The sequence below is a fragment of the Phycodurus eques genome, chromosome 5, assembly GCF_024500275.1.
Source record: "Phycodurus eques isolate BA_2022a chromosome 5, UOR_Pequ_1.1, whole genome shotgun sequence".
Classification (NCBI taxonomy): domain Eukaryota; kingdom Metazoa; phylum Chordata; class Actinopteri; order Syngnathiformes; family Syngnathidae; genus Phycodurus; species Phycodurus eques.
This window is the reverse complement of record NC_084529.1, coordinates 23176244-23200941: the sequence shown is the minus strand read 5'-3', so window position 1 is coordinate 23200941 and position 24698 is coordinate 23176244. Positions and strand designations below refer to the sequence as shown.

The window sequence follows — 24698 nt, the reverse complement described above, 5'->3', positions numbered from 1 at the left end:
CAGTGTCAAGGCTACGAGAGCCGGACGCTGCTGTGCTGCTACCATGCAGCAAACTGGTACTACTACAAGTACACTGTTGATGGCATCAATGTATTTGCTGTCAGTATCCTTTACTGCTGTGAGCATAGTTATTCAATTCAGTTTTAAGTTTTGGGTACATCTCAATACATTAGACGATATTTATTCTAATTTATTGAGATCACGTACCTAATTGTGTAACAGAAGCCTGCAGAAGACTATAAATGTTATTTATTAGCTGGAAAATGCAATAGGGATATAGCCTGAACCCTCACTCAGTTCCACTACAAATTTGAGAACAATAAATCACATTTATAGTAATCTGCAGGCTTCCGTTGCACAATTTATTTAGGTATGTCATTTAGATATGTAGCTGTAAGTGGTACCTTGACATATGAGTTGTGTGCTATCGTTCGGTTGATCACCCAAAAAATAAGTCCAACACACAAATATTACACTACGTACAGTAATTACACTTTATAAAACCAGTGCATTTCTTTACCTTCTTTTAGTATGTTTTATCATGTTTTTATACAATGTGCTGCTATTTCTCTGTAATAAAAACCAAAACAAAAAAAGAGTGTTTTTTTTTTTTTTTTTGCTTGAACAGATGAATGGCATTTCAGTTAATTTTAATGGGGAAATCTGATTTGATGTACAAGTAAACTAAGGTACGAGCTTGTTCACAGAACAACTTGATCTCATAAGTCAAGGTACCACTGTGTATCGCACCAAATCACAACAGAAGTCAACAACGTACGTTCGTAAAAAAAATGCAATTATGAAATCTATTATAAGGTGAGTACAATCAAACGATAAGTATGGCGCTAACTGAGCGTGCCATGTTTTCTTATGTGCCCCCAGCAAACCGGGTAGTTGTTCCTGGATACAATAGAGGAGCAACTGTTTGGGTTAATCGTTTGTTTTATCATAAAATGTCTCAAGTCATTCACCACAATAAAAATGTCAAATATTTGCCATCCCTATAAACAACCCCTATTCCAATGAAGTTGGTAGGATGTGGTGTTAAACATAAATAAAGACAGAATGCAATGATTTGCAAATCATGTTCAACCTATATTTAATCGAATACACTACAAAGACAAGATATTTAATGTTTAAACTGGCAAACTTTATTGTTTTTAGAAAATAATCATTCTTACAATTTTATGGCTGCAACACGTTCCAAAAAAGCTGGGACAGGTGGCAAAAAAGAATGAGAAAGTTGAGGAATGCTCATCAAATACCTGTTTGGAACATTCAACAGGTGAACAGGCTAATTGGGAACAGGTGGGTGCCATGATTGGGTATAAAAGGAACTTCCCTGAATTGCTCAGTCATTCACAAGCAAAGATGGGGCGAGGTTCACCACTTTGTGAACAAGTGCGTGAGAAAATAGTCGAATAGTTTAAGGTCAATGTTCCTCAACATACAATTGCAAGGAATTTAGGCATTTCATCATAATATACCATAATATCATCAAAAGATTCAGAGAACCTGGAGAAATCACTGCATGTAAGCGGCAAAGCCAAAAACCAACATCGAATGCCCGTGACCTTCGATCCCTCAGGCGGCACTGCATCAAAAACTGACATCAATGTGTAAAGGATATCACCACATGGGATTAGGAACACTTCAGAAAACCAATGTCAGTGAATACAGTTTGGCGCTCCATCCGCAAGTTCAACTTGAAACTCTACTATGCAAAGCAAAAGCCATTTATCAACAACACCCAGAAATGCCACCGGCTTCTCTGGGCCTGAGCTCATCCAAGATGGACTGATGCCAAGTGGAAAAGTGTTCTGTGGTCCGACGAGTCCACATTTCAAATTGTTTTGGGAAATTGTGGACGTCGTGTCCTCCGGGCCAAAGAGGAAAAGAACCATCCGGACTGTTATGGACGCAAAGTTCAAAAGAAAAACTGTTCAAAAAAAAAAAAACTGTTATGGACGCAAAGTATGCCACTGGCACTAACACAGCCCCATACCATCTGTGATGGTATGGGGCTGTGTTAGTGCAAAAGCCAGCATCTGTGATGGTATGGGGCTGTGTTAGTGCCAGTGGCATAGGTAACTCACACATCTGTGAAGGCACCATTAATGCTGAAAGGTACATACAGGTTTTGGAGAAACATATGCTGCCATCCAAGCAACGTCTTTTTCATGGACGCCCCTGCTTATTTCAGCAAGACAATGCCAAACCACATTCTGCACGTGTTACAACAGCGTGGCTTTGTAGTAAAAGAGTGCGGGTACTAGACTGGCCTGCCCGCAGTCCAGACCTGTCTCCCATTGAAAATGTGTGGCGCATTATGAAGCGTAAAATACGACAACGGAGACCCCGGACTGTTGAACAGCTGAAGCTGTACATGAAGCAAGAATGGGAAAGAATTCCACCTACAAAGCTTAAACAATTAGTATCTTCAGTTCCCAAACGTTTATTGTTGTTAAAAGAAAAAGTGATGTAACACAGTGGTAAACATGACCCTGGCCCAGCCTTTTTGGACCGTGTTACAGCCATGAAATTCTAAGTTAATGATTATTTGCTAAAAACAATAAAGTTTATCAGTTTGAACATTAAATATCTTGTCCTTGTAGTGTATTCAATTAAATATAGGTTGAACATGATTTGCAAATCATTGTATTCTGTTTTAATTTATGTTTAACACAAAGTCCTAGTTTCTTCTATTTCTTCTACTATTACAGTTTCTTCTTTTGGATTTTCAGGCTATCAGGATGCCCTGTGGCACTATGTTGCCTCTAATAGGTCAATGTTGGTACTACTGTCATCCCAAATAGCTATACCACACACTATAAAAACAATAAGAACACACAGCATTAGTTCAGATGTTAAAAAAATAAATTTTCCAGCTTACGCTGCTTCAATGAAGTTATAGATATCCGTTAAGTTTCAATTGCCCTCTTTTTAAATATGACACTTACAATGCGATTCGGCTAGGTTTATACCTGTCCTGTTTGGTTGACTTTTGAGGTACATTTGTCCAGAAAGTTGTGGCTGAACTGCATGTTATACCACGTTTGTTCCGTTTTGGAGGTTCCATAATTAAGATCAGTTATTACCTGTGACCCTCCTGCCAGACCTCCTCCCTCTCGTCATAATTGCGCTGATAATCGGGTACATTGACAGCGATAACCAGTACGCCAGCTCTGACGTGAAGTTCGGCATAGCAATTGTCTCCATCATACCTCTGTCACACTACATCGGCATGGGCATCGCCAGGTGAGCTCACATCTCCTGACACAAGGAAACCTCACACATTCCCAAACAAACCACACACACACACACATAGACTCACAAACACACAAAACCTTCTCACACACCAGAAAACCTCTCACATACACCCAAAAAAAATGCCCACCAATGAAAAATTTATTCCGTAAAAAGGCCTGGGAGAGTTTTTATTGGACGTGTCTTTGGTGTCTGAGAGGTTTTCTGACACATATCGTGTGTGTTTCTAAGAGTTATTATTTTTTTTTGGGTGTGATTGAGAATATATAGTGTGTTGAGTTTTTTGGTGTGAGTGCATGTTTTTTTTTTTTTTTTTTGTCCTTTCGTCTGTTAGGTCAAGCAGAATGGAAGATCTGTATCCCTTTTATGCCGGAACAGTTTTACTGTGTCACAGTGGAGTTTCCGATGTGGTTTCTTATTATAATTTAAGTTTATTGAGAATCAGAGTCGATGCGTCGAACAGAACAAAGTTTCTAGAGGGGAGAGACAGACAAAGACAAAAGACAAAGCACTAATTGTAAACAGGATGAGAGAAGTAAACCATTAGATTACCTACAACAATGAAACATTAAATATGAATATTGCATGGGGCTGTAGTGATACACCCAGTGAGGGACGGACAGGACAAGATAGAACAGGACAAGGATAGGAGAAGAAGCATCCAGGACAAGGGTCGTGAACCCGGCTGTACAACTGAAGTGTGGTGGGATAAACTATGCAAATTATAAAAGTCTACAGGACGAGAGTATAAGTGAGGACGATTTGCATATTCATGAGTTATTTGTCGCAATAAGTGTGTGGACCCACACCCAGTAAAAGAGTCCCAGGGGTGTGTGCCTGCGGACACATGCAAGTGAATTGACACCGTTTTACATGCACAAAGACTGACACACAGTGTTCTGTAATTGTTCTAATCGCACCGCGGAGGCTGAGGACCCCACCCAATCAATTGCGGGGAAGGATCGGGTCCAGGGGTCCACCCGAGAGCAGCACGGTGGACGGGACACGTCCCACACCGAGGGACCCAAGAGGGTCCGCCGGCCTCTGCTGTGCCTAGAAATTCTGTCCATAAAAGTTACTAACAGTATCGATGACAAAAGGCAGCCTTGGCGGAGTCCAACCCTCACCGGAAACGAGTCCAACTTATTGCCATCAATGCGGACCAAACTCTGACACTGGCCGAACAGCCTGTATCAGGGGGTTCGGTACCCCATACTCCCGAAGCACCCCCCACAGGACTCCCCGAGGGACACGGTCAAACGCCTTCTCCAAGTCCACAAAACACATGTAGACTGGTTGGGCCCACCTCCAGGCCTCGCTCCAGAGGGGGGCCCTGGTGACCCGCATCCGGGCAGGGGAAACCTATATCCATTTATTGTATTCACCATAGGGGTTTTTGGAGCCGTGCTTTGTCTGGTCTCTCACCGAGGACCTATTTGCCATGGGTGACCCTACCAGGAGCGTGAAGCCCCAGACAACTTAGCTCCTAGGATCATTGGGACATACAAACCACAATAAGGTGATGGCTCAAGGAGGGGAGTTTGAGAACCACTGACGTTAAAACCTTAACACGATTCAATTTGCTCCTTTCGGCACTCTCTCGCAGCATCTCCGCCCAGAGTAACTTTGCCGTGGGTGCCGTCGTCAACGCCACCTTTGGCTCAGTCACCGAGTTGACTTTTTACATTACGGCTCTGCTGAGGGGTCACCGGGCAGCCAACCCGTGCCTGCAGGAGGTTGTGAAGGCGGCGCTGACTGGCACGCTTCTCGGGTGCATCCTCTTCATCCCTGTGAGGAGTCACATTTTGTACACACACACACACACACACACACACACCCATTGCAACATTCCAAGTTATTGTACGAACGCAACTTTTTTTTGTCTCCCAGGGCATCTGTATGATAATTGGAGGGTTGAGACATTGCGAGCAAAGATTTAACAGCCGCTGCACAGGAGTGAGCTCTGCGCTGCTCTTCATCTCTGTTGGAGGTAACTGAAAGACAATGGTGGCTCGTGCATTTGGCACCTGGGCCTTCAGTGGGGACTTTTCCGACTGTGGCTCTGTGTCATAAATCATTTTACAGTTACTTTGTGAGTACCGGGATGCACATGTTTGGAAACAATGAGTCCCAGCCCTGGAACAATGAGTCCCTGCAATTTATCATCACAGAATACAGATACTGTAATCCTCGGCTACATCGCGGTTTTTGCTTCACGGTCCCGCTATATTGCAGATTTTTATTGCAGTTGTTCCTCTTATCTCTTATACTGTTTGTAAAATATTTTTGTGTTATCCATTGCTCTTGCTGTCTCTCTCAATAATACTATGTTTAAATCTGTTTGTATTTTTTTAATTTCTTTATAGGCCTTTCAAAAAATTTAAGTGCCGTAAATGCAACAAAAACATTACAACATTCACACTTTTTGTTGATAATCAAATTAATATTGAAATTTATGGGTAGTAAATATTATTTACTGGATGGGGCGAATATAAAAATGGTTATGTACACTAACTTAAGCTGTCAGAGAATTGTAACAGATTTAAAAAGCGGGAACATTTTGTCCTAAATGACATACAGTACTCACCCTTTGTTTGTCAAAACTGAACATGGGATGTGAAAGGCCCGTTTCGACTGAGTTTGCCTTGGACCACGCCACTGTGCTTAGACTGTGACAGCCAGCCCACATAACAAAACTGTGACAGCATGGTGGATCCCTTGGTTGTGCTTTGATTAAGATGGTAGTTAGTCAGGAAGCTAGCCCACTAGCTGCACTGCACCTCAAATGTTCCTCGTGGTTATTTGCTTGATTTTGGGGCTGAGCGGTGACCTGGCTGGCCACTGTTGGCTGCCCAGGCATAGACTCCCCCAGCCTGCAGGCTTCCCTTTACCGAGCGATTGCAAGGTACGTGGCTTCTCCCACTTGTGAAATCTGGTGAGCCTTTCCGCACAACCCGCAGTGAGCAGCACCGCCTTCCCCCTCGGAGGAAAAACCATAGTGAACTAACTCCCCCTTAATAGCAGTGAGAGGGAAATATAAGACAACCAGACAATTACAAACCGTATGGTAGAAATTTTTACAGCGCACGTACACCTGTATCTTCCACGCTCGCTTGAGCGTTTGTTTGTTTTTTTCTCTCCTCAACACACATACATAAATAGGGAGAGTCTTGTCAAAAAAAGCACTACGCCGGAGTACTTTCAGCCATGGATAAATAGTTGACCTTCCGTAAAACTGCCGCACGTGTGCATCTACGGAGCCAAGGCAGTTCCGCCAGCAGCTTGCTGCTTTTGCGAGCGGCGTGCTGCATGTTACCACAAGTAGCCTATCTAACTAAAATTCAGGACAGTATTTTATGCTTGAAAATAGATTTTATTTCAAATATGTTTACAATGTGTTTGAGGGTAATACAATGATTTGTTTTTTAAACATAGTTTGTCCACATCGCAGATTTTCAACTATTCCGGGCTGTGTCTGGTGTGTAGGGGTTCACTGTACTTTCAACCGCAGGAGTCTTCGCCCCCACGTTGTTCTCCAAGGCGTATGGGAACTTTGTGTGCGATGCCTGCACCAACTCCACATCAGCAAACACTACAAGCAACAGCAGTGGCCCATTTGTCTGCCACAACTGTCACTATGATGTGGTGAGCACCCTGGGTCTGAAAGGAAGTCAAGGCACTTTGGTATACTGAACATTGTATACAATACCATGCAACTCTTTCTTTCTATTCAACAGAAAAATGGCACGCTGTTCCATCACCACGTTGAGTAAGACTTTTTATTCTTTTTCCCACAAGCATGACAAATGTTTTCCAGTGCATACTGTTGCCAGAGATACAGAAAGGCGGTAAATCCTCATGTGTCATCTCTAGACCAGTGTTTCTCAACCTTTATTACAGAAGGCACATGATTTACATTAGAAAAATGCCATAAAAAAAATTATTGTCAAATAATGATGATCTCATCTGAACAGCTTACTCAATGTAAAATGTGTGCCTGTTTAGAAATCTACTCTGTTGTATAAATGGAAACAGGAGGATACAGAGATTTTTACAGATTCCCCAAAAAGTGTATCGTTGTTGTTAGGCCTCTGGTCTACACCATTTCTGCCCTCTTGCCTGTGGCTTACATCATTGGACTGATATTCACGCTCAAGACACACTCCCACATCTATGACATCCACGTTGGAGACGGACAAGGTAGGACTGTTCCCCCTGCGGTGTGCAGTAATAAGACTGAGCAAAATGCAAACGTGCTAATTCACAAAGTATTTTCTAACCAGAGAGCGGCCAAAACCAGCACGGCGGTGCTGTGGTTCACTGGTCCCGATGGAGGTCTCTGTTCATCCTCATCATGGCCACCGTCCTCACGTCTGCCTGTGCCGACCTCGCCACCGAGCACATACAGCCCATCCTCAACCAGCCCAATCTCTCCCAGGTTGACAAAAGTACTCATACTCGGTACTAAGTACAAGCACACATATGTCCGAAGTTGAAGGTACTCTGAAGTTAAAGTAAACAAACCCATTCATATTATTTAATTCCCTCACACAAGAAGACAAGAATAAGCAGCATTGATAATGGAATCAGAATTGCAAAATTCTTAATTTTCATCCCTAATAAATACTCAAGTAAGTACAGTTAAGTATCGAGACCTGAAAAATCTACTTAAATACAGTAACCCACCACTGCAGTTTGGTGTAGTGTATATTGGTTTTGGATAAAAGCATAATTAATTTTGGAAACGAATACGTCGGAAAATGAACGCCTGCATTTACTTCCGGTGTAGTTCGACGTACGTCTAACGTTACAATCAAACTACCTTTGTCTTTTATAGGGCACCACGTCTCTCTTTATATTCGTAGATTTTAGGAAAAGCGACAAAAAACCTCGATCAAGCTCAGTATTTAGAAGGCTCGCCAAATTAATAAAAATGAATAGTCCTCGATTTAAAGCGGTTTTACGATTTCACTCAAACACCCACAAAGCACAACAGCAAATGGAATTTTATAGAAAATGTAATTAAATCTACGGGGAACTACAGGGAACAATGCAGAGGGACTTTTCTAGAAAAACACAAAGTACAGATAAACATTCGTAAAGAAGAAGATATAAGGTGAATGACTGAACTCGTAATGTAATTTAATGTGAAATGAGTTGAATCATAGTGAGGGAGAGTAAAGTTGGGATTCGTGTGAGCTCGCTAACTTAAACCCTAGATTACTATGCACCAATTTGTACTTTCTGGTAATCACGGCAATGTTTTATTCGACGACATAGGTCACCGGGTCTGGTCTTTCTCATTTAACTCAGGAGGAACAGAGGCAGGTTTAGTTGAAGAAGATGCACAAAAAGTAAGAACAAAAGAGATGCAAAAAGATGTTGTTGTCACATTGGGGGTGCGCTCCTGCCATTTGAACTTGTTGCGGGCCCCGCTCTTGCTCTCAACTGTGGGCGTAACTGGTAAGAATGCCAGGAGTGACTTCCTGGGGGCTCGCGGACAGATTAAGGCCACAGCCATTGACTCCGGTTTCCAGTTAAAATTTTGTTCCATCTACGTGAGCCACGCCCTAAGTATGTTGAGACTCAGCATATTCAAAAAACAATTAATCCCAACTTTAAAATTGTCTCTCACTCATAGAATGATGATAAAATGATTGTTTAAACTTTAGTCTTGGCAAATCGACGACTTATTGTTCAACACATAATTTCATCCTGTTTGTCATCAAATCAAGAGGAGCAGCTCCCAAAGTCTCATAGTTGGACCTGTAAAACTGCCAATGACACAGACATCAAGGAATACTTTTAAAACACTCATGAAGAATGTTTTTGTTTGTTACAAGCATGGGAATTATTCGATGTCATTTTAATATTCACAGGCAGTGTCTCTAATCACCACTGGGGGAGTTGGGGTGACCATGTTCCATTGTTCAACAGTCATCAATCACTTCCTTCCTCCAATCATGCTGTGCAAGTCATAAGGAGACTTGCAACCAGTTTTATGTCTTCAGATGATATAAACCAGGTTTCCTGTGTCTTGTTAAAACAAACCGGCTGGTTGAGGTTCAGGAAGCAGGAATGCAAAAGTTTATCAGTCCTTGGGGGGGAGGCTGTGGAACATGTGTCCCATAGGGCGTATCCGCTACACTGGCTTGCTCGTTTTTTTGGATTCTTCACCCTCCTGGGCTTATGTTTTTGTTTTCCGTCTCCAGTATTTTATTGGGGTAACAATTCTCGCCATGGTTCCCGAGATCCCTGAGATTGTCAACGGGATCCAGTTTGCACTTCAAAACAACATAAGTCTCAGGTACCCTCATGAATAAAGTACATTTAAAATATGTCTTTTGGCATTTAACCGTTTTTTTTTTTGCTTTTGCCTCCAGTTTAGAGGTGGGCAGTTGCATTGCTGTGCAGGTCTGCATGCTCCAGATTCCAATCCTGGTCTTGTTCAACGCCTTCTATGTAAAGTTTTCTCTTTATACTCTGTTGCATTCATTCAAGTTGATTTTGAAATAAACCTCATTGCTGCTTTGCCAGGATGTGGGCTTTGTGCTCTTGTTCAACGACCTGCACCTTTGGACCAGTATCTTCAGTGTCATTCTGGTAAACTACATTTTTATGGACGGCAAGTCTGATTATTTTCAAGGTAAGTGTTTATTTACAGCCTGCTGTTGTGCGTAACATAATCTACAGCAGGGGTGGGCAAATGTTTGTGCACAAGAGCCCCATTTGATTTTTAAAACACGTAGATGGGCCAGGTCTTTTGTAGTTGAGGTAAAAATAAATAAATAAATAAAATATGTATATAAAATAGGTAAAATAGCTTATTTTATAATAAAATAATTATCATGTTTATATTTTAATATATATATCTATACATATATATATATTTATTTTGTTACCAAAGTTATGTAATATTTAATGCATATTTTAAGAACAAAAATCATTCTTAGGTTAATTAATTATAATTCATTAAAATGTAACTATTACTTCATATAAATAAATCAAAACATTTACTGTATATGTATGTATAATGTTTTTTATTTTACTATAATATACAGTAATACAATCAACTAATACTATATTTTGATAATTTCTCACAAATTGTTAAATTGTATACGTTTTCATTGTATCATTTACAATAAATCCATTAACCAATTATATAAGAATGTATAAAAGTAAATTTTTCTAATGTATAACAATAAATAAACTGTTACAGTATATTTTAATAATAAATGTATTCTTCGTTGCCCTATTTATGATCAATTTAATTGTAATTAACCAAGTATTCATATTTTATATTAATTTAACATATTTATCCAGGCAAGGCAACTCAGAACAGATTTTCATTTGCATTGCTGACCTGTCTGTATTATTATTACATTATTTAATTAACATTTAATATAATGAACACAATATTGTTAAATGTGTATATATGAAAGTGTTATTGTATTATTTACAATAAATCAATCAGCCAACTTCAGGATATAGTGAGATGCTGGAAAAGGAATTGTAAAAAATGAAAAAATCTAGTACATATTAATTAATCCATTTCAGGAATTGGTGTCGAAATAAATGCACTCTTGATAATGTAGAAGGGAGCAGATTGTATGTGGCCCGCGGACCATACTTTGCCCACCCAGTATATAGACTAACAGATTAAGCACCGTCATTTCTCGTGTATAATCCACACCCATGTATAATATGCAGCCCCAAAGCTGACCTCAAAATTCTGGAAAACACTGCTACCCATGTATAATGCATTTTTACAATGCATGATTTTGCTTCTACCCATATGATCAAAACATGATTATATTGTTATTATTATTATTTATTTGTATTTTGTTAGTTTTTTTCAAATATTTATTCTGAAGTTAGGCACTTTATTTGAACACGTAATATTTGCATTTCTATTTACTGACTCTTATTTTGAAATTCACAGCTTTTTCCTAACCTCTAGATGGCGGCATACATTTATAAAATGTGAAAGTTTTTTTCCATTTCCCCCCGATACCTATGTATAATGTGCACCATTGACTTTTGACAAAAAACATTTTTGGGGGGGGGGTGGAATGCGCATTATACACGAGAAATTACGGTATGCTCCTCCGTAAAAACCCAATATTTCCCCCTTTTTTCGGTCTTGTATTTTAATGCAGGTACAGCTCTGGTGGTTGTCTACCTAATCCTATTGGCTCTCTATTACTTCGCTCCATCACCAGCAGGCTGCTGACTCGGAGGACTGACAGTATGTCGTTTAAAGCAACTCTACATCGACACTACTCCGAAAAGTTAGGGATAGATGAACCTAAAATGCATGATAACTATAGATTAATGTTACCTTCTATAAACATTTAAATTCACGTCCAGCTGTTTAATATTTCAATGCTTTTTGCACGACTCTCTATTCTCTCACGGTAAAATTCACAACAGTCAAGTTTATTTGATTAGCCCTTAGTTGGAAATGATTGACGACATCCCCTAATCTAAACCCCCTAAGGAAAAACTAAAAACCCCATTTGGGAGAAAAAAAAGCTTGACAAGGGACCGCAGAAGGGGGTGAGGTGGAAGAGAATCCCCCTTCCATGATGACCAGCTGCAAATGGATGTTGAGTGGGCAACATTTATCTCATGGTATGGTGCTGTACAATGTTAGTTGTAAAATGGCGTAAGAGTCTATTTGAAGAGGTGCCACAGGTAGACGCCTTTGGGAAAGTGGTTCTGACTCAGGACCTGGCCCGGTCAGTTGGAGCAGAATCATCCATTCAGTACATTTCAGAGTCAGCTGTTTCGAGAAAGCCAGGTAGCGGAATTGAGGATGGAAATCCATCGTGCTGAAAATAAAATCATATTATAATTTCTATTGACCATTAACAACTTTCTGACTGACTGGAAAGCCACGTGTGTCAACACAAACAATTAATGTGACCCAATAGCAACGACGTAATAGGCTGAATACTATTATATCATCATTCAGTTAGAATTTTTCACAGACACCTGTTGAACTGTTGCACTAATGACTCGGAAGCAACGTGTGTGGACACAAACTAATTCATTCGACGCAAATAAGTCATTGGACGGACCCAGTAAAAACTATGTAAAGTGAAGAAATTAATCAAAGGAAGCTTACCTTGAACGGCAATGGCGTCTGTATTACGAACGTCGGCGGAGGGTTAAAAAATATAGAAGAGAAATAAATTGATTTATATTGAAGAGGAAGAAAGAGAGATAAAAGTAGTGAAAGACCACAAAGACACACAATTGTCATTTAAACGACTTACTATTTAGAGAGGGCATCTTTTTCCTTGGCACGTTGCTCCGTCAACCACAACCCCTTGGGCTTTGCCCTCGTAGGGGGTACAAAATGTCATTCTTTGCCTGCCGGCTGTTATGTAGTTGCTATGACCGTACGCAGCGTGGAGCTGAAGGCCACACTTTTGGCACACCGACATCTTAGGGCGAGCTGACGCCGCCGACTCCTCTTTGCTGAGCAACCTCCACTTGGTCGCGTGGGCGATGAGGGGTTCCCCGCTGGACTCCAGCCGCTCCCGGAGCCAATCTTTGGCCCTTTTGCCGTCCCGGTGTTTGGCAGCGCACTAAAACTCCCCCACGAAGAAGGCTTGCTCCGAGGCGAGGGAGCTATTAAGTTATTTCTTGATTGAGAACAGGTGTGGCAGTATCAGGCCTGGGTGTGGCTCGAGAAATTGAACTCAGGTATGATAAACCACAGTTCTGTTTTAACAGGGGGGGCTATCACTTTTTCACTCAGGGCAATGTAGATTTGGATTTTCTTTTCTCCCTTAGATAATATGATTTCAAAAAATATTTTAAAACATCATTTTGTGTTTACTTGTGTCGTCAATGACTAATATTTAAATTTGTTTGATGATGGGAAACATTTAAGTGTGACAAACATGCAAAAAAAAAAAAAGAAATCAGGAAGGAGTCTAACACTTTTTCAAAGCACTGTATGACTATATCCAAGTAGCTAGTGTTGTAAGTCCCACGCTAGTGTCTCGGCCTAATGCGAGTCAGCTCTCTAAGGCTAGCTTCAATGTCAGGTGCTCTGGCCACAGGAATACACATTATAGTAGCTGGATTTTGCTTGATGTTACGAGTGGAGTAACCTATGACTAACGTGCAGGAGCTAGTAGACTGAGTAGGAATGGTACTACCTAAAGGAGGGAATCTGTTATGCATCTGAACAGGCTTGCTGCAGTTAACTAGCTGCTTGGGGCTAATGCTAAAAGGACTAGTAGGTCGGTTACAACCTACACTATCAGGTGCGCCTTCCACATTTACAGTTACCAAACAGGATGTTCTCAAGGGGAAGTGGCCTGTGAGTTAGAAATGTTAGTGTCATCAGCAGGTTGCTACAGAGAGACCGGAAGAGCCACAAGGCATAGAAGTGGATGTCTTCGGAAATGTTCCTAGCTCAAAATTGTGCTTTTAAGCACCTTTTGGAGAAGAAAAGATTGTGCAAAAAGCACTGAAACATTGAACAGTTGGACATTCAAAACATTAGAGGTGGTCAATTTAAGCTTGCCCTGCTAAAGGTCATAATGCATTTTAGGTTCATCCTGAAATTTCACTCAAAAGCCAAATATTCTTCACTTTTTTGTGTGTATGTAAATAACTGGACAAGAAAACAAACTGCTTCAAAGCCATGGTGTGCATCAAGTGGTGGACCAGCCAGGACACCTTTCATGTTGTGTTAACCCGAGCATATAGTAGATGCTAACGTTACAAGTTGTGTGGAGTGTTTGCGCAAGTAAATTACAATCCACAGCTGAAGAATCGCACATTATTCCATGAAGTTGCTTTAAAACCCCAAAAAACTTGAGTTCATTACTCTCACTCCATGTTTGAAAACTCACAACTCAATACATAATATACCAGAAAAGTTCATTTCAGTAGTTCAATTTAAAAAGTGAAACCATTGTAATCTTTTAAAAATCATGAAATTTCACTCCATGTAGTGAATCTAAAAGTTTTCCCTTTATGAATTGATTTGAACCACTGAAATTAAGTTGTCTACAGTCCAAATGTATTGAAGTAAAACTGTTTGAGGTAAATGTTTGGTCTTTGACTTGATCAGTATTTTTTTTTTTAAACTAGAGATAAATGTGCACTGAAATGCTCTTGTTTTTACCTCAGTGTGTCAAAATACAATGTAAAATTTTAATAGAAAAAAACCCCCATGACTGTGTGTGTGTGTGTAAATAAAACTAATATTTAAATATTTTGAAAAAAAAAAGTCTGCCCGAGTTTTATTGCACAACAGGAATTAGAAAGATTTACATCGAAATGCTCCTTTGAGTAAACATTTATGTACAGTACAGTGACATGCAGGAGAGATCACAAACGTCATAAATAGAAGCATGTCTGACACAAGCAAGGCCTACTTTGAACACACTGAAGCAGACTGGCTTCATATTAACAAATGTAGGAAAGTGGAAAACAAACCAAATTAAATTTTAATTCTGAAGATAAACATGTTCAGGTTTGAAAAAAAATAAATGTGCTTTTCAAATGGTACCACTTTATCAGTTAAAAAAAACCAACATAAAAAAGAATAAATGTGTTCTATATTACACATTCAGGAAATAAAATTTGGTTTAAAAATAAGTAAACACAAAACAAGCAAACACATCGTAAACAGCACAGTGATTTAAAACAACTTAGTAGTAGTAGTAGTGTTACCTGCACGCAACCGGCACAGAGTCGATCATCGCGAGCAATTTGAGCATTCAAAAGGCACCAGAAGGGAAAAAAAAAAAAGAAAAAGATTGCTGAGGCTGCAAGTGTAAAATAATCACACAAAAAAAAAAAAAAAAAAAAAAAAAAAAACCTAGAAGAGGCACGAGGAAAGTCACAGTGATGCCATTAAAAAATAATAATTCAATTTTCAATTGAAATAATCACAGCTGCACATTACATTAAAAAAAACTAAACTTCCTACTTTTGTCACAGTTCCACGCTTTTTCATTTCGTTGTTTCAACACAAAAATACGAACGATATACAATTGCGTGGAACAGTTTTATACAAAAATGAGACATCAGTGCATCAGATATCCCCTTTTTCGAGTGCAGAATTTAAACCAGTTATGGAGGCCATAAAATGACACTATGGTCGATCAAATTAAAATGGCTTGTGTAGTGTACACAGATAAGCTCATTTTAACACAGCTGTATAAAACAAAACACATTCACAAAAAGATAAAGGAAATAGAAGAGATTGTAATCCAGAAGGCAATCTTCAGAACTGCAATCCTTTTTTTTTTTTTTTTTTTTTTTTTTTAAACAATTGTTCACCATGCAACGCTCGCCTCTGTGTCCAATTACGGAGCGGCCCCTACGTCGGTGCTCCACCTACTTGAGCCGCTGAATGAACGTGTGTGGCAGTCCCAGGCCGAGTAGCTGCAGTGTGGACATCTGAGCAAGGTGAGGCTTAATCTTCAGTAGCATCTCCCAGGCCAGTTCCAGCAGGCTGGGCACCACCAGCCACACTTTGTACAACGAGGCCGTACGACGATTACCGGACATGTTCACTACACCGCCGTGGACGTACATGCAGCCAGCCTAAGAAAAAGTTTTTTTTGTTTTTTTTAAATTAGATTTCTAGAAAAATCATTTTATTAACAAAAACACATTGCTACAAAATTACCAAGACAAGCAAACGCAACCAAAAACAGCACTGAACTTCAGCTCAATTTGTTTGGACACACTGCAGAAAATCCCTTCATAACACCACATCTCCAAAAAGTATAAAAATTTCCTGTGTTCTTCTAAAAACAAAACTCCAGTTTTGTCCTGCCCTCACATTACACTTCCACAAGGCTGAAGTGCAATTTGCCTTGTCAACTGATAAAACAATAGCCAACTTGGGTTACCGGATTAAAAAAAAAAAAAAGGCTGGTACTTATAGACGTGTTTCTTGTATGTGGCCCCAAACAAACATGGGGCCAGCGAAAACAGCACCAAAAAGGTTAAAAACATTCATAAGAGTAGAGCGATCACTAAACTCACAAAAAGACTGAGGTGCTCTGGAAGGCTCTAAACATTTTATGTACACCTAGTAAGAGCTCAAGCTGTAATTTAGTGCCTTTAGACCTGAGGTAGTTCCCTGAAGAACTCCTCCCAACAGCTCTTTACTCACGTTATACAAGGTAGAACAAGAACAGGAAGGTAGAAGAAGATGACGCAAACATTGGACGTGTGTGAAGTTATTATTACAGTTTTAATCTTACTACGACTCACTGGCGTGACAGCGGCACAGTGGAAGTAGGCGGGCTCTGGCATAATGGCAGGAAGCTTGGTCCACTTAAACGTGCGGAGGTTGAGCTTCCACAGGTCGTCCATGATCAGCTGACCGTCGTAGCCACCACATATAAACACCTCTGCGAGGGGCACCACCAAGATAGAAGTAGTAGATAAGTAGGTAAAAGAGAAAGAATGGAAAAACAATAATGAAGACGGTCGAAGAGAAACAAGGTTGCCACATTACGGCGAACTCACCATGTTGAACCTGCACACAGCTGTGACAGCGACGGGCAGCAGGATATCCTGTCATCAAATTAAACAATAGGAATAATTTACAAAATCTGTAACCTTCAAAAATAAGATTGAAAGCAATAAGGCACCAACCTAGTTTTTCATGGGGTTTGGTGACTATTTCCTCCCAGTAATTTGTCTCCAAGTTATATGCGTGAATCTGGAAATGCAAGTTCTTAAGCTGTAAAAATGTGGATTTATGCATATATGTATACACACACGCATACATATATATACATACATACACATGTATAAATATACATATATAGGCCTGTCACGATAATATTTGTAAGACGATATTTTTATCACGATAAATTATCGTTTTTTTTATGCCTCTGAAATCATGAAAAATATGGCTTGCCTATATTCTTTTTTTATATTTCATTCATTGCATTTAAATCATTATTGTTGTTGTTATTATAATTTCTATAAAAATTTAGAGTTGCTACTTCCCAGCCAATGACCGACACATTGGCTATAGCAGCCTATTTCCTATAGGCCAGACCTAAAAAAGTTATGATGAACTGATAAGAAATTTATTTTACTATTGAATTGTGAAAAGAAAAACCTTCAATCACAGTAAAATATTGACTTATTGATTTAACGTCATGCTTTGTACAAATGTAATACTGGATAATGATGAGAGTATAAAGTGGAGAGTGGCACGAGTGACACATTTTATCACCAAGATGAGAGTATAAAAGCGGTTCAAATGGTAAACTACATTAAATGCTGATGAATGTTCTTGTCAATTACAGTAAAAGTGTTAAACTGATTCACTTGTTTGACAATCAAGAAAGATCTTAAGGACTTTATACAGAATTTTCGCAAATTCAAACTTTTTAGTTCAAGATAATATTCAAAATCTTTCATGGCAAACATTAGTAGGCTAACTTTAGCTGTCACATAATTGTAACAGATTTCAAAAGCAGGACAAAGTGGTTCCCTAATTACTAGCTAGCTACGTGCGGCCATGGTTCGACTCAGCTCGCCATGACAACCACAGTGGGGTTAGCAGCTCGTGCACTGACTGATGAAGACTGCTATCAAGCTGCAAGAACTAATGTGAATTGCAGGACACATTGACCGTTGACACTTCAAACGTACGTCGCCGTAATAAATATGCATGCTTCAATTCAGCGCCGAGCAGCATTGGGTCTGGTCTCCCCCGATGCGCTGCCCCCCCCCCCCCCCCCCCCCGCAGCCGAGAAAGCCCGACTGCTTAGCTAGCAGTGGCTAGGCGGCAGATTGAAGTATTTTACGAAACGGGGGGAAAACTAAACCATTAACACTGTTCACACACGCCAAATGAGCATGCAGACTTGAACTTCTATCAGGAAGGGCTTTTGAGTTTTGACGCAAGCAATTTTATTCGCCAGCGTGGCGAATGTGGGCAATATTCGCTTCGCCACATCCTGTTTCAGTTAGCCATTGGCAAGGTGGCGAACGGGCAGTGTGAATCCAGTTATGAATACTACAGTAATTAGACTTTATAAAACCAGCTTACAACTTTACATTTTCTTCTATGTTCGATAAAATACAGTGCCGTTTTTCCGGATTTAAAACATTTGGGGGGCTGGATTGGATAAAGGGCATTTTAATGGTGAAAACTGAATTGATATAAGAATACATTGAGTTAAAAGCGTGGTCATGAAACAAACTCCGAAGTCAATACCACTGTATATCCTTACTTACCTTGTCCAGACGATACGATGACCAGGAGGTCCCGCCTCCAAGAATGTATATCCTCCGTCCATCATGAGCTAGCTCGTGTCTGTACCTATGACATCACACATTCATCAGTACGGTGACGATGTCGCAACCTTTTGAATCAACTCTTACTCTTATGTGCACTCGTCTCACCGCTCCTCCGGTAGATCTGTGGGGACGTTGTTTGGCTTGAGGTGGCTCCATTCTTTGGTCGTCAGGTCCAGCCTGTGCAGGTCCGTGCTGTAATGGTAGCCCGTCGTCCCTCCAAAAACGTACAGGGAGCCATTTATTATGACCATTGCCTGCAAAGTGACAACGCTGCTTGTTTGTGGGCAGTCTACTAAACAAAACCCCGTTATGACAACACTGCGCTATAGTTACCTGGCCGTAGATCTTGTTGGGCTTCGTCCCTCTGCAGCAGAGCAAGTTCCATTGTTTGTACTTAACATTGCAAACATGGACGTCGTTGCCGTTGTTTTCACCGAAGGGAATACCGGTGCCTCCAAACACCAGCAGGTTGTTACCATGGAAGACCGCTAAAGCGGGGTACACATACGTGCGATAAAAATCGGGCCAAATTTGAGCATTTCATTCCCCACACATGATCTCAATCAGCAAAAGTGATGTGTCAGATTTATCTGGAAGATTACCCTACAGCGATTATCCCCTGGTGTGTTAGGAGTAAATTTTCCTCCCTGATCCGCTCAGAAAACAGGGCCGTCAGTCGTTAATGTTAAAGCTGTTCGCTATGTACAATGAAAATTCCTTGTGTCCGGTAAACGCCAAGTTGGGCAAATCCATGGACTCGGTGACTATGTTGTAATAACATTTTTCCCCCCGCTTCACTTGAGAGGTGGTATATTTGAAGCTCTTCTTAACTCATAAAGGGGCAAAAAATACTTACATTACATGCAGTGGTACCTTTGACTTACAAGTGCCCCAACTTCCAAGTTTATCTCGTTGCGAGCTGCTGATTGGTCGATTCCCCCCCCCCATCAAAGCCAAAATTTGATGTACGAGCCAACTTCAGATACACCACAGACCGACAGTATGTTTCTTCGTCGTCACTTGCTACATCTATTCTAATTTGCACTTGCTGCACAGCTGTAAGACCATGCTGACATTTTCTTTTTTTGTAGGTTTTATTAATTAAGCAATTTCTTTTTTTGCCTTTGTTAAATTCACTGGGGAATTCCAGTCTTGTTGCTTTGGTGTCAAACTATGGATCCATCCTACACACCCACGGTGGGATTACTAACCAAATACTTAGTGGCAGCACCTGTTTCTTTTGTAGTCTATTTGAGGTGCACTGTTAGTTTAAGTGAATGACACACTTGGCGATTACTTAAGGCATTTTAGGTCGTCTATTGGAGAAAGTGTCAAGTCATTGGGTTGTTTCAAAACATGGATGGATGACGATAATAAACACATTATTTAATTAACACCTGCCAGTCTCAATTAATAGTGAGCATTATTACAAGGGCTCCATTACCATGGCGGTCACGTAAGCCAACCTACGCTAATGCAGCAGTCAAGTCATCCATCCATTATCTGTATCGTAGTTCACCTATTGTGTTCCCTCCACGTTGCTAAAATTTCTGTTAAACATATCTAATAGTATCGTATCTTGTGTTCAAATTTATATTTGCAATGTTTGAAAAGTGTGTTTAAATACATTTCAATGTGATTACAGCATGTGGGCGGGGTATTTTATGTCAAACTATTAAAACAAATGTTTTTATATTTTATCCCATTATTTTTACTACACACACACAGTATTTTCTATACTTTTTATCCTTGCAATTTTGTTTTCAAGTAAGTTTACAATGTGTTTAAAAAGTGTTTTTTTTTTTTTTTAATAAATTTAAATAGGTTCAAAGTGTGTGACGGCTTATTACAAACAAGTCACAAAAAAATCTTGTTGTTTTTTGGGTGCTGGAAGAGATTAATGGCATTTCAATTACGGTAACTGTTTCAAGTTAGTTTTTTTATAGTGCAAAATCATAGAGGCGTCCCAATGCACTTTTTTTTTTTTTGGTCCTTTTTGTCCTGTTCTGCTAGGTCAAACAGAAAGGTGGTTTCTTTGTATTCTGATGGATATTTGAGAATTACACTTCAGTCGAACAGAACCAAATTTTTAAAGGGGAGTGACAGAAATCCCGTTTCAATGCACTTAATATTAAAAACAAGTACACACAGATACATCAACAACAGTACGCATGAACACATAGTGCAGTTTACAAATACAACATATGAGCTTCACAGGGAAAAAAAACGAACAAACAAGATATTAGGTGAAAATTAAGGCTGAAGCTGTGATAATGAGGTGGGCCCTGTTACCAACACCCTCATTCGAAGTCAAAATGTTTTCTGAAGAGATGTTTTGAGTCTTTGTTTAAACAGCTGGATTAAAGGAGCATTTCTAACACTAGGCGGAAGTTGATTCCAGACGAAAGGAGCCTGATAAGAGAACGCCCTGCTTCCAAACGTTTTTTTTATGAATATGTGAGAGTGAGGTAACTAAGTGTCTTGTGAGCAAAGGGGACAGTGGGGACAGTAAGAGGGGTAAATAGGTCTAAGAGATAGGAGGGCACTTGGCCATGAAGGAATTTGTAGGCCAATAGTAGGACCCTTAAGTCTGATCTGGCCTCAATAGGTAGCCAATGAAGGGATTTAAGGACAGTGGTGACGTGATAAAATTTTTGGTGCGAGTGAATATTCTGGCAGCACAATTTTATACAAGTTGTAGTTTATTCGTGGTGCATAGGGGTAGGCCGGAAAAAAGGACATTGCAGTAGTCTAGTCTAGTCTAGAAGACATACATGCATGGATTAAGGTTTCAGCATCTGGGGTTGTTATCATTGAGCGAAGCTGGGTGATAAAAAAAATCTTCATCTATCGATATCTGAAATGTAGTTGTTAACAGATCTTACCTGACATGGAAGCGAGCTCTGTGGGAATGTAACCCTCCGTCTGAACGCGGTGCCAGGTGGAGGTGGCGAAATGAAACCTCCATAACTCCCTGAAGAGAGGAAAGTCTTCATTTTCTACCCCACCCGCCTCCTCGAAGTCTGGGTTGTAGCCACCAAACACGTACAGGTGGGTGCTGTCCGCGACGCAGCGGTGTCCGCTACGGGCCGAGGGCACCCAGGGTCCTGAGAGCATTTACAACGAACTGAAGTATCTCCTCCGTAGTTGGAGCATGTCGTAAAAGTAAAACATTACCTTCTGTCAGAAACCTGTTGGGGATGCGCAGGTTGGGGAACGCAGGGGATAAGATGCGTCGAGCCTGGAGCCAGCGTGCACGCGTCTTGAAGCCTGTACATTCGGCACCCACCCAATTCAAGCACAATAATAACGAATATGGCAAGCCGTTTGAGCATTTAGTCAATATCTTTGACATATAACTTAAGGTCCATGTATAGGATTAGTATACTCTTTGTCCTCATTAATAAGACAAAAATAAAAATAAATCAGCTCGCATGACCTTTTTAAAGTACACTTTTGGAAAATGTACAGGTGTGACGGGTTGCTTTAATCACTGCCTTGATGCGCCGTGGCATTGAGGCCATCAGCCTGTGGCATTGCCTGGGAGTTATGGAAGCCCAGACTTCTTCTCTTTTTTTGGGTCTGGTGCCCCTCATTTTCCTCTTGATACATTCTCAATGGGGTTTAGATCCGGCTAGTTGGCTGGCCAGTCAAGCACTGTGATGGCATTGGCATCAAAGCAAGAAAGATGTAATCTGCATCTCCATACAGATCCTCAGTCGAAGGAATCATGAAGTCCTGTAAAACATTCTGGTAGACTGTTGCGGTGACCTTGGATTCAAGAAAGCAGAGTTTACCAACACCTGCACTGGACATTGCACCCCAAATCATGACTGACTGTGGATATTTCACACTGGACCTCAAGCAGCTTGTGGTGTTCTGTTCTTCACCCGTCTTCCTCCAAACCCTTGGACCTTGATTCCTGAAAGAAAGGCACACTTTACTTTCATCGGAGAAGAGGACCTTGGACCACTGGCCAACAGTCCAGTCCTTCTCCTTGGCCCAGTTGAGACGCTTCCTATGTTGGTTCAGGCTCAGAAGCGGCTTGACCCGAGGAACCCGATAGTTGGAGCCCATCTCCTGGATGCGTCTGAATGTGGTGGTTTTTGAAGCTACGGCTCCCGCCTCATTCCACTCTTTCTGGAGCTCTGCTAGATTCTTGAATCTTCTCTGTTTGATAATCCGCTGATGCCCACAGTCATCTCTTTTGCTGGTGTATCTTACGCCACATTTTGTCCTTCCACTAGACTTTCCATTGATATGCTTGGACAAAGAACTCTGTGAACAGCCAGCCTCCTGGGCTACGCACTTTTGTGGTTTAACCATCCTATGGAGGGTATCAATGATGGTCTTCTGGCCAGTTGTCAAGTGTGCAGTCTTCCCCATATTGAACCCAACTGAGACAATTGAACCAAACTGAAGCAATTTAGAGACACCCGGGGAGGCCTGTGCAGGTGCTTTGAGTTCAGTAGATGATTAGTGCGTGACACTCAGTTTAAAACATTTATGACCTGCAAAATTTGTGCTGATTTCTTCATAGTATTCTAATTATTTTACGTAATTCCTGATTTTTTGGGTTTTATGAGCTGGAAGCCCAAATTATGTAAAAAAAAAAAAAAATCAATACTTGAAATTGTTAAATCGTGGACCCTGAATCTATAATCTATTAAAGATTAACTTTTTGAATGGAATTATAGAAAAACTTTTCCATGACATTTTAATTTTTTTTTTTTTTTGGAAAGGGTCTATACAACCTTTGACATGGCTTTGCACTTCTCTGACAGCAACCTACGGCCCAGGGGCCATTTTCAGGCTGTCCGCCACTCTTGTGCATTTCCTGTTCTGCGGTGACAGCAGAAAAGCTAAGGTTGATGAGCCGCCCCCGTCATATAGTATGCCGGAAAAAAAATGTCTCAGGTGTTGAGATGGTACTGACCAAGTTTGAAGTCAATCAGATGAAACCTGTAGGACAAGTTTGTAAAAGTGTGATATCTGGAAATTTTCCCAAAGTGTACATTAAAAAGGTCGTAATTCACTCTCTGGTGAGTTTAGGATACGTGCTTGCCAAGTTTGGTAGGCGCAGGTGTGACGTACCACAAATAGCTCTTTGATGAACTGTAAGTATGGCATCTACAAATGTGTGAAAAAGCTGAAACTGTACATTTACAAAGTCACAGGTCACTTCCTGTTGGGTTTAGAACATGCATGGTTTTGAGGTTTTTGTACGTTTGGGTTCGATACAAGTGTGAGCTGATTTTCGTAGGCCTAGGTGAAAACGTACCGCGAATGAGACTTTGGTTACGTTTAAGCATTGTGAAATGCAAAGTTTGATGCTCTGCCCCCGTCATATAGTACGTCAGAGAAGAGAGGAAAAAAAAAAAAAAAAAAAAAACTTTTAATGTCTCATGTCTTGAGATGTTACAGACCACGTTTGAAGCAAATCGGATAGAAGCTGTATTAGGCGTTCGCAAAAGTATAAACCCTGCAAAAATGTTGCATTCAAAAGGTCACTTCCTGTTGGGTTTCGGACATAACTTGTGCTGACTTTTTTGTGCGTCTGGCTCTGCTTTATAGGCGTACCAGTTTTCGGAGTAGTTACGTCGAACGTAGCACCGACGAGTCCTTTGACGTAGTTTAGGCACGCTTCCAGGGGGCGCTGGGTATCAACATTACAGCCACCATCTGGTTAGCTTCACTGCAGTAGGGAACGTAGCTAGCCTTAGCAATGTTGTATAAAGAAAACCCTGACGCGTAAAGACAACAGAAACGCGCACCATGTTATATCGAAGCACGTAATAATAATAGATAATAGAGGCGTGCCAGTTCTGCTCGGCGCTTTGCCGTACTCGTGTTTCATTTACCTGAATCTCGACTCGCGGGCCTCCACGACAATTTCTCGAACCTATTGAGCTGACCGGAGCGTTCGTCCTGTACCGGCGTCGACATGTTGACGAGGTGGCGGCACCGACCAAGACGCTTCACTGGTGGACACGAACGAGGGACTCCGTTAGAAGGGGAAGCATGTTTGTTCGGAAATAACCCAGCTGAGCGTACACGGCAGTTGCTGCTGCTGTTGTTAGTGGTGCGTCGCGGTCATGTGATCCGTCCTGACCAATCAG

The 24698-nt window shown here is 40.7% G+C and overlaps 2 protein-coding genes across 7 annotated transcripts in view; one reads left to right on the top strand and one right to left on the bottom strand.

The window, feature by feature from the left end:
- Positions 1-15054, top strand: part of LOC133403313 (uncharacterized) — a 26021-nt gene extending 10967 nt beyond the window's left edge. For 3 of the 4 annotated variants that reach the window (XM_061678161.1, XM_061678162.1, XM_061678164.1), the window contains 12 exons: positions 4-103; positions 3117-3258; positions 4874-5057; positions 5158-5257; positions 6779-6912; positions 7005-7036; positions 7355-7467; positions 7551-7705; positions 9480-9574; positions 9651-9729; positions 9805-9913; positions 11427-15054. In XM_061678161.1, the coding sequence (XP_061534145.1) occupies positions 4-103; positions 3117-3258; positions 4874-5057; positions 5158-5257; positions 6779-6912; positions 7005-7036; positions 7355-7467; positions 7551-7705; positions 9480-9574; positions 9651-9729; positions 9805-9913; positions 11427-11500 (1317 nt within the window). In that variant the 3' untranslated portion in view covers positions 11501-15054. Of the gene's footprint in view, positions 1-3; positions 104-3116; positions 3259-4873; positions 5058-5157; positions 5258-6778; positions 6913-7004; positions 7037-7354; positions 7468-7550; positions 7729-9479; positions 9575-9650; positions 9730-9804; positions 9914-11426 lie in introns of those variants that run through there. The other variant, XR_009768641.1, reaches the window with a different exon arrangement.
- LOC133403315 (kelch domain-containing protein 10-like) lies at positions 14515-24698 on the bottom strand. Of its 3 annotated transcripts, XM_061678167.1 has the most exons (11): positions 24441-24698; positions 21757-21849; positions 21629-21686; positions 21465-21553; positions 18913-19067; positions 18685-18833; positions 18517-18601; positions 16915-16981; positions 16786-16833; positions 16528-16667; positions 14515-15849 (listed from the first exon to the last, which is right to left on the bottom strand). In XM_061678167.1, the coding sequence occupies exons 1-11, from the start codon at positions 24523-24525 to the stop codon at positions 15640-15642; spliced, it is 1179 nt and encodes a 392-aa protein (XP_061534151.1). In that variant the 5' UTR covers positions 24526-24698; the 3' UTR covers positions 14515-15639. The 3 variants fall into 3 exon arrangements, with proteins under 3 accessions (XP_061534151.1, XP_061534150.1, XP_061534152.1); XM_061678166.1 differs by having other exon boundaries at positions 21465-21686; positions 24441-24697; XM_061678168.1 differs by having other exon boundaries at positions 15705-15849; positions 16518-16667; positions 21465-21686.

Bases quoted from the DNA above. Each gene is read 5' to 3' on its own strand.
- LOC133403315 (XM_061678166.1), bottom strand. From the start codon at position 24,525: ATGTCGACGCCGGTACAGGACGAACGCTCCGGTCAGCTCAATAGGTTC. The intron at 16,834-16,914 runs GTTGGTGCCTTA...ATTTGATGACAG, and splicing joins CAAACCCCATGAAAAACTAG to GATATCCTGCTGCCCGTCGC. The intron at 15,850-16,527 runs GTGAGTCGTAGT...ACTTTTTCTTAG, and splicing joins ACTGTGCCGCTGTCACGCCA to GCTGGCTGCATGTACGTCCA.